Source organism: Halictus rubicundus, unplaced genomic scaffold (genome assembly GCF_050948215.1).
Source record: "Halictus rubicundus isolate RS-2024b unplaced genomic scaffold, iyHalRubi1_principal scaffold0052, whole genome shotgun sequence".
NCBI classification, from domain to species: Eukaryota; Metazoa; Arthropoda; class Insecta; order Hymenoptera; family Halictidae; genus Halictus; species Halictus rubicundus.
Window position 1 is genome coordinate 1,127,488 of NW_027488593.1, and position 9,650 is coordinate 1,137,137.

Consider the following 9,650-nt stretch of genomic DNA (forward strand, 5'->3'; position numbering starts at 1 on the left):
GATAGACGTGTTACCGCTGACGAAAGAGCGGTACATCTCGTTCACGAAACACGTTGAGAACGACGGGGGGATGGGAAGAGATTACAGGAAGTTGATAAAGTTTCGATTCATCGATTCATTCAAATTCCTTAATTCTAGTCTGGACAAGTTATCCTCGTATTTGGACAAGAGTAAATTGCGCGTCGTACGAGGCGAATTTGCACATCTTTCCGACAGCGATTTCAATCTTTTAACGAGAAAAGGTGTTTTTCCGTACGACTATCTAACGTCGTACGATAAACTAAAAGAGGAGCGATTACCGCCGCGCGAAGCATTTTACAATCGATTATGTACCAGCGAGATATCGGACACCGATTATCTTCACGCGAATACGGTTTGGTCTCGTTTCGCTATTGTTTTGGATCTTCGTTGGGTTCCGTAACGTTGGAACCTTTAACTTACGATCGCGAAATGTTCAAGAAATAAAGTCGGAATTTGTGGGAGAGCTAATCGATTTATTTGTCACCGTCACTGCGATTCTCGGAAAAGAGAGCGAGGGCTCGACGGATTGCCGTGTATATTGACGGGGCTCTCTCCCCTCGCCGCGCACCCCGAACTACTCGGTCCGCCCGAAGTGTGCGGGGAGAGAGAGAGACGAACCGCGACGACGGCCGAGTCCTCAATACAAACAAAGTTCGGCAGTCGCTAATTTGCCGTGTGTGCGTGCGGACGCACAGCGGCACCGAACAGCTGATTGCTCGAACAGCTATAAAGACGTTGGGGCAGTACAGCGACTTGTATTTAAAATTGGACGTACTGTTGCTGGCAGATGTTTTTGAAAATTTCCGCGAAGACTGTCTCGAGAACTATAAACTCGATCCGGCGCATTATTACACGCTCCCCGGTTTCGCGTGAGACGTGATGTTAAAAATGACAAAGATCGAACTGGAGCTGTTCACCGACGTGGACATGCTATTGTTCGTGGAGCGTGGAATACGCGGTGGACTGAGTCAATGTTCTCACAGGTATGCGCGTGCCAATAACAAGTATTTACCGACGTACGATTCGAGCGAGCCGTCCGCCTATCTAATGTATTTCGACGTTAATAATTTATACGGTTGGGCCATGTCGCAACCTCTGCCACACAGCGGTTTTCGCTGGGTGGACGAACGGGCGCATATAGATAATTTTAACGTCGAATCTATTCCAATCGACAGTCCCGTAGGATACATTTTGGAGGTGGATTTAGAGTATCCGCGCGAAATTCATGACGCTCACGCGGATCTTCCGTTTTGCCCGAGTCACGACAAGGCGACGGCCGGCTCGAGTCAAAGGAAGTTGCTGGCAACGCTTCGCGATAAGGAGCGATACGTTCTGCATTATCGATATCTGCAGCAAAGTTTGCGACACGGTTTGAAATTAGGGAAAATTTATCGAATTTTAGAGTTTCGACAGTCTCGATGGTTGTGCAGCTACATCGATTTGAACACTAAATTACGCACCAACGCGAACAACGATTTTTCAAAAAATTTGTTCAAGCTAATGAATAACGCGGTGTTCGGAAAGACTATGGAGAACGTTCGGAATCACGCGATCGTGAAATTACTCTCTCGGTGGGGCGGTCGACACGGTGTCGAACGATTGATAGCTAGACCGAATTTTCACAGTTGCACGGTGTTCTCGGAGGATTTCGTTGCGATTCAACTGAAAAAAACGAATATTAAATTTTATAAACCCGTATACATAGGCATGTCCGTATTGGATATATCTAAATGCTGTTTGTACGACTTTCATTATGGCTATATGTATCCAAATTTAAAAGAAAACTGTAAGATTTTATACACGGACACGGACAGCTTGATATACGAGATCGTTTGCGACGACGCGTACGAGCTGTTGAAACGCGATATCAATCGATACGACACGAGCAATTATGCTGAGAACAACGTGTACGGCGTTCCGATCGCGAACAAAAAGATGTTGGGTTTGATGAAGGACGAGAACGGTGGCAAAATTATGACGGAATTCGTAGGACTTCGCTCGAAAATGTACGCGACTCGCGTGCGCGACAGCGAGGACGCGTGCTGTGAAACCAAAAAGATAAAAGGCATTAGAACGAATGCCACGGCTAGGGATATAAGTTTCAAAGACTATATCGAGTGCCTTCATAATTATACGGAGAAAAGTGTTAGCAATAATCGTATAATGTCCGTACAGCATCAGGTGTATTCGGTATCCGAAATGAAATTGGCGCTGAGTCCGTACGACGATAAACGATACATTTGCAATAATTTGATCAACACTCTTCCTTGGGGTCATTATAGTATCAACGATGACGTTGATTTCCTATGAAAATAGGAAGTGGTGAAACTATTAGCACGAAGGTCGTTGCAACTGCGTTCTGTTTGGAGGAGAGGGACAACTTCCTTTGAAAAAAGGAAGCGGTGAAGCCGTTAGCGAGAAGACCGTTGCAACTGTAGACATATCAATTATTTTTATCGGTTAAGGAAGTGATAAGGCGATTAAGGCATTGTACAAAACGAGGTGTTTCGAGCGTTACGCTTCAGAAAGTATCACACCCGCGGAGCAGTACATAGTCACTATGCGTCGCAACCAACCGAGCATGGACGAGACGAGAGCCGCCATAGTGGCGAAAAGGCGAAGAAACGTAGTGTAAGTATAGTGAAGATAAAACAGAAAAAAATGAATACGTTCAACTTTTTAAAAATATAAAATTGATTACAGGATTTTTCCACGATCGTCGCGGACACTGCTACCACCACCACCACCACCACCACAATCATCACAGTCCTCGTTGGTGACGAGTAGTTCACCAGGTACGAGGATTCTCACCCGAAGATATTCGCTTGCTGGAAATTACTTTAAATGGCTGGAAATTGGCGTGTGCGTCAACGTGGATATTGCTACCGAACTGGTTATTGGAGATAACCGAGGAAACGAAATTGTGATCCCTCAGAACGCATGGATGGAGCTGATGCGTACAAAGGGGTGTTTGAACAACATGCTGTCATCGGCGAAAAACGTGACACAGCAACAACAACAAGAAGAAGAAGAACAATATGTAAAGATCGGCGAAAATTTAACATTACGTATAGTGGACCTCGACGGGACGTATCTCATAAAATTATCGAGTCCAACAGTAACATTGTACGTGACTGAGAACACCATGCAGAATTTGTATAATCTGGAGTTTTGCGTGCAAAATATGTATACGTGGTTATTAGACCAAGTTCCTATGGTCGTAGAAAAATTCGTAAATTTTGCTGTTGCGGCGCAAACCGTCCCCCTCCGGAACCAATCTTTCGATCGGAGTTCGTTGATCGAGTGCGAACTGGTGGCCTTTTGCGTGGACGCGATCGAAGCGCATAGGCGGAATTAAATAATTTTAGAAAATATTGTATGTGTGTGCGCGCGCGATGTTTTTTTCCATGCAACGTTTCATCGTGGTACGACGAAAAATGGTGGCATGTTTGATTTTCTGGCATAACGCGTTGAATCTATAAACGCATAGCGGTTTACCCGTGTATTCTGGAATAAACTAGAATCGATTCTAGTTTATTCCAGAATACACGGGTAAACCTCTGTGTGTTAATAGATTCAACGCGTCGTGTTGAGAAAATCGAACATCCTGTCATATTTCGAAAAAGCGAGAGATGTTTTTCCATGCAACGTTTCGGCAACGGACGTTGAAAAGAGGTTATACGTTTAAAAGCGAGTCGGATCGGCTACGCTAAAAATCACAGTCAGATAAACTTTCGAGGATTTGATTTAAATCGTTGAACACTCCAAATCTCGACTTGAAAGAAATTGCGGATGTCGGTAAATTCCAACATTTTGAAGACGGTATGAACAATATGCGAGTATCAGTCAAAAATATATTGATATTACAGCCAATAGAAAGCTTGCATATAAAACTGTGGTGGCAATATCACCACGTACGCCAATGCATATATTTCTTCTAAGAATTTCTCTTTCCCTTCTAACTCTGTCACGCTATTATTCTCTATTTCCTGTCTGCTAGTCGCATGCTTGGTAACCGGCCCTTCACGAATTTCCCATGCATCCTTGAGAACGTCGCCAGGGTTCTGGTTTTCGTTAGTCTCGGTCCTTCGCCTACCTCTTAGCTTTCTCTGTTTATGACTCTTTTCCGCTGTCCCTATCGCTGTCACTGTCTTCTCAAGTTTTCCTTTTCTATTCTCTTTTCTTTTTCTCCCCTATCATTTTGCCTTCTCTAACTCCGTCGTGCTTAAGATTGCAACGAGAGTCGCCAGTCGATAGTAAGCCTCCGAGACGACAACACCAACACTGCACTGACCTTCGCGCTTACCGATATCAGTAATAAATGAAGTGAGGACAGTCTCTGGTATTTTATATCCCCTTACCCACTTCAAAACCATGAGTCTGGTTGGTTATACGGAATGAGTGATGGGGCCCATCAGTAATTTCGCGTAGCCAATCCGACTCACGGCTTTATGCAAGCTTTCTATTGGTTGTAACGTCAATATATTCTTTAACGAATACTCGTATATTGTCCATACTCCTCTTCTAGATGCAGGAATTTGCCGGCATTCGTAAATTCTTACAAGTTGGTTTTGGAGCGTTCGACGATCTAATCCAATCCTCGAAAGTTTCATCCATCTGTGTTTTAACATAACCGATCCAACTCACTTTTTAATATGACCTCTTTTCAACGTCCGTTGCGGAAAAACATGCATGATTTCGCGCGCAACGTGTATTCCTTCAAATTTAAATAATGTATGTGTGAGATGATGTTTTTTCTCATAAATAAAACTATTGTCTTTTTCATATGTCTCAATAATTATTTTTATTCGATAAGATAATTTTTATACAAACAGTTTCAGACAATTTTTCGAACGATATTCGTCAATGGGTTGTATTCCACGATGCAGTCGTGTATTATCAAACAGTAGGCGGTCGTTGATGGAGGGACATCGGCTCGACATTCGAATTCGATTCGTACATCGATCGTGGCGTTTTTAAGCGCTTCGTTTTGACGGGAACAATCGAGAACGACGAGCGGGGCATACTTTAGAAAATTCGCGACGTCGAGTAGCGCTTCGTCGTTTCCATAGTACGATTCTTGAAATTTCGCGTACATATCGTAGAGCAACGCGTATTTACCTTTCTCGAAAACCGATGTTTAAATCATCGTACGGATAGGTTTCCGAGTTCAAGTAAAGTCGAATATTGGCTAACTGACAATGATCGAATCGCGTAACCGTTTTCATTAAGCTGTTCCGTCGATCGGTTTGCAAAGCGAATATCACGTATCGCGGTTTTTCCATTTGCGGAGCTGTTTTTATCGCCCATGTATGCTTCGTGGTTGCTTGCAGTAGAGGATACTCGTACAGATCCCACGATCGGAAGCTCATGCCGATCGACCTGTCACTGTCTAGGATACGTAACATTGATAGTTTATGTATTTCGTCCAGCGTGACGTGTGGCATTCGCCATTGAATTTTCTACAGATCTAGAACGGGCTTCGCGTTGTCGGAAGAGCCGTGCAACGCGTTCGCGTCGGTACGCGAGCGTATCAGAATCAACTCGTGTCGAGCATTTATTACGACGCGTTTGTAGTCTTCGCAGAAGCCCAATAACATGCTCATAGGTACGCAAAAATTGAAATTGATCGCCGCCGTGGCCGTGGCCGTTGGCTTCGGATCGTCGTTGCCGTACAACCACCCTGCATTGGACAACGCGTTGCTTCTCGTCTTGGACAGACTCGCATAATTCTTCAGGGTCGTGGTTGTACCAGGATTTCTGGACCGATCGATTTCCACTCCGTTCAATTCGTAGCGTATTTCCTCGAACATGAACGGGACGGCATTGTTGTCGAGACTCGCCGTGTCGATGCGAGATTCTCCGGTCGGTAATTCGAGTTTTCCCGGTAAACTAAGTTTTCCCTCGACGTATAAGAAGCTTCTGCAGGGAAGCGTGTACAGATCTTGCTGTTGAATAGGTATCCTTATATCATCGTTGTTTCCGAACGTTGTGTTGGCATAGGGATTGTACGTGTGCAGCTCGATCTTCGTTATACGATTGTCAAAGATCGGTGCTTTGGAGATGCCCAAAATGTCCTCGAACATGGTTCTCTCTGCCTCACTCACTGTTTAACGACGAAACCCAAAGATCGTAGATACCTTGCTTTCTCCGCGGTTAATTTCTTGCGAATCGACGCGTTTTCCTTCACGATTAGTTTCCTACGAATCGATGCGCTCTCGTCCTCGTTCAACGTGTGAAATGCCGTATTGTTATGAATTAGCATTGCTTCGTCGAACGTGTAGTCGCACCGTGATTTCTTCGCCTCGAAAATCAATCAAACGTCCGGATTGGTCAACTATACGAATCGTTGAATCGTCGATTACTCGCGCGACGATCGGAAGGTAAATGACTCGCGCGGGCGTTTCCGATAATTTATACCCCGGCGGTACCTGAGGCGCGAACTCGTGTATCGTGTGAACGAGTTTGCCATTGTCGTACGATCCGGTGGTTACGTTGCATTCCACTCGAATGATATTCACGTTGACAATGTTTACGGGAGCGTCCGACGTGTGCCACGCGTTCGGCGATAGAACGCGGTCCGTGGAAAATCCTAGGATGGATCCTACGTTGCGAGGCTTCTCGAAATTTATCCGATACCTGCTAACGATTTCGCTTTTCATGGTATTGTTGTTCGCCCGTAGTATCAGCGGATATTCGTTATCGGGGGACGATTCGCTGACATTTTTGGGAGGACGAGGATATCGCGCGCGTATCTCGCGTCTCAGGTACTCGTTGATCGCCTCTAATTCGTACGAACCGTCCGGAATAACGATCTCCTCGTCCTTCTAGCCAAAGTAGAATCGATTGTTCCCGATGTTGGCGCTGATGTTCGGTATCGTGTAATAAGTTTGCAAGTTGAGCAATCCCAGCTCGTACTCGCCGTTGCTCAGATCTATGGGGGGAAAGTACTTGGACGACAATGTGCTGCTTCTTCCCGACAACGTGAACGTAAGCGACTTTTTCCCATCCATCGGATGCGGCGGCGGCGGCGGCGGCGGCGGCGGCGGAGAGGAGTTCGAGGAAATTTAAGTTTCTCGAAGAAATTTCACGCACAATTGTCCACACCGGCTTTCGTCGTAGTTCTGAAAACGTTCGTGATTATACGAGATCGTCGCGTTCGATCCGAAGTAACTAATCAACTCGATCGGCGGACGAAGATTGCCAAAACTATCGAAATAGTCGACGCGCGAGCCGCGTTTCACGTACGCGACCCAATGCGTTCCCGGCCCGCGACTATCGTCAAGATTAACGATACCTCGCTCGTTTATCCAAGGTCGCGTCGGTAAATTGTCGCGCATGAAAACTCCACGAAAATGTGGCAATGCTTTACAGATGGCGGTTAATTCGATATCTGTCGTTGTCGCGTCGTCTTTCTTAGAGTTTTTTTTTTTTTTTTCTTAGCTCTCCTCAAGCCTTTCCCATGCCTGTACGGCGCGAGACGCACCCCGCGACCCTCCATGGCGCGATTGTGTCGCCGGGCTTCCTCCAATTGTTTCTTCGCGGTTTTCGCGGCGTTTATCGCTTTGACTACCCCCGCAGCGCCACCTGTTAATGCTCCTATAGCCGACAAAGCGGGCAACAGCAGCGGTAGAAAACCACCGCGTTTGGCGGCCGGGAGAATTCGCATTTTCTTCTTCTGCTTCTGCTTCTTCTCCTGCCGTCGTCTCCGCTGTCCCCTCAGGCCCATACCTAATTTCGTTTTAGCTTTCATGGCGGTCAACACGGCGGCCGCGGCGACTTTTTCTCCGAACCTCGCATCTTTGGTCGCTATACGCTGGAGCGCTCGATCCGCTAAAACGTTATCTGCCGCGTGACGATCCTCGAGATCTTTGCGCCGCGAATACGCTATGTCGTGTTCGCGACAGGCCGCATCCAAAGGATTGACTCCCCTATCGCCGCGGGCTAATCGCTTACGCAGTTTCGTACCAGGACCGCAGAACTGATAACCGGGGATGTGCAATTCGATCGGCAACGCGTCTACAGCTCTGTTGAAGAGTCCCTTGCCCGCAGTAGTAGTACACGGACGACGTTTCGCGCGCATAGACTATTTTCCAGTCCCACCTTTAAAAATAGATTTTTTTCGCAGCGAGGGAGGGGAACAACGACTGATACCGAAGGCGTTCGTGCTCTGGTATAAATACTACACGCCCCTCCCCTCCATCAAATTGATCGGAGTATGCGTTTCGTGAGACAATCTTTAAATATTCGTGTTGTTCCAACGTGTCACGGCGAGCTTGCCGACGACGACGACGACGAGACGATGAGAAAACATGGCTCGTTGCTACCTCGCGACGTACGATGCGTGATAAGCGGACCATCGGGATGCGGTAAAACGAACGTTATGATCAGCCTGCTCGAGAGCGCGAACGGACTACGATTCGCGAATGTTTACGTGTACTCGAAATCGTTGAATCAGCCAAAGTATCGATACTTGAACAAACTGTTCTCGTCCATGGGGGAGGACATCGGCTACTTCGCTTTCACCGACAACGCCGATGTAATCCCTCCCGCGGAGGCGCTGCCCAATTCGATATTCATCTTCGACGACGTGGCGTGCGACGAACAGGATATAATGAGAGAGTATTTCGCGATGGGTAGACATTCTCGCGTCGATTGCTTCTACCTGGGTCAGTCGTACGCGAGAATACCTAAACATTCGATTCGCGACAACGCCAATTTGTTGATTCTGTTCAAACAAGATGTTACGAACCTGCAACACGTTCATCGGGATCACGTAAACACCGATATGTCGTTCGAAACGTTCTGCGCGTTGTGCGCGAATTGCTGGCGAAAAAAGTATGGATTTCTCGTAATAGATAAAGACAGTCCTGTGAACGGTGGTCGTTATAGACGCGGATTTAACGAGTTTGTCGTACTGTAACGCTCGCAGTTGCTCGGTAAGAGTCGAGAAAGTTGCATCGTGTGTGCTGATTGTAAATCTCTCTGGAGAACGATATGTCCTCGAAGGACGGTGCGAACAAGAAGCAACGAGCTTCGATCGCGAAAGAAATAGGAAAGACCGGTGATATTATACGTAAAAAGTATCGCGCGTTGAAACTTGGAAAAATGGCCACCGAGACGAATTTGCAAACGACTTTACGGCCAATCGTTGAACCGTTGAAACAGCTGGTACAAAATACTGCTCCTACTACTACAGAATCAACCGATGATGCGCTCTCGAGTATCATGGAAACACCTGCAACCGCGAAAAAACGAGGACACGAATTAAATAAGAAGAAGGGGAAGAAGGGGACGAAGAAGAAGAGAACGAGCGACGAAGCTGATTTAACGCCACTACCACCGAGACATCCGAAGAAAAAAATTAGTTTTTTCGAGGATGATGATGATGATGATGATGATGATGATGATGATGATGTTAACGAAGATGAAGATGAACCGATGGTACAGCAGCAGCAGCAGCATATCTTCGAGTCGCCCGCAACGAGCGCGGTATCTTTGGAATCGTCGATGCGTAATATTTTTGAGGATCCTGAAACTCATCGGGAGGAAAGTGAACATCTGTCCGAGAATCTCGGACCTTTGGCGCGTGAATACTTGCATAAATTTTTTACCGGGCCGACGAAAAA

The 9,650-nt window shown here is 46.4% G+C and overlaps 1 protein-coding gene across 1 annotated transcript; it reads left to right on the forward strand.

Annotated features, from left to right (window-relative positions):
* Positions 1-1,542: 1,542 nt before the first annotated feature.
* On the forward strand, positions 1,543-2,331 carry LOC143363501 (uncharacterized). Its single transcript, XM_076804071.1, has one exon. It carries the CDS (start codon positions 1,549-1,551, stop codon positions 2,329-2,331), a length of 783 nt encoding a protein of 260 aa, XP_076660186.1. The 5' UTR covers positions 1,543-1,548.
* Positions 2,332-9,650: the final 7,319 nt, after the last annotated feature.

Excerpts from the sequence above, each read along its gene's own strand:
- LOC143363501 (XM_076804071.1), top strand. The coding sequence starts at position 1,549 with ATGGAGAACGTTCGGAATCACGCGATCGTGAAATTACTCTCTCGGTGG.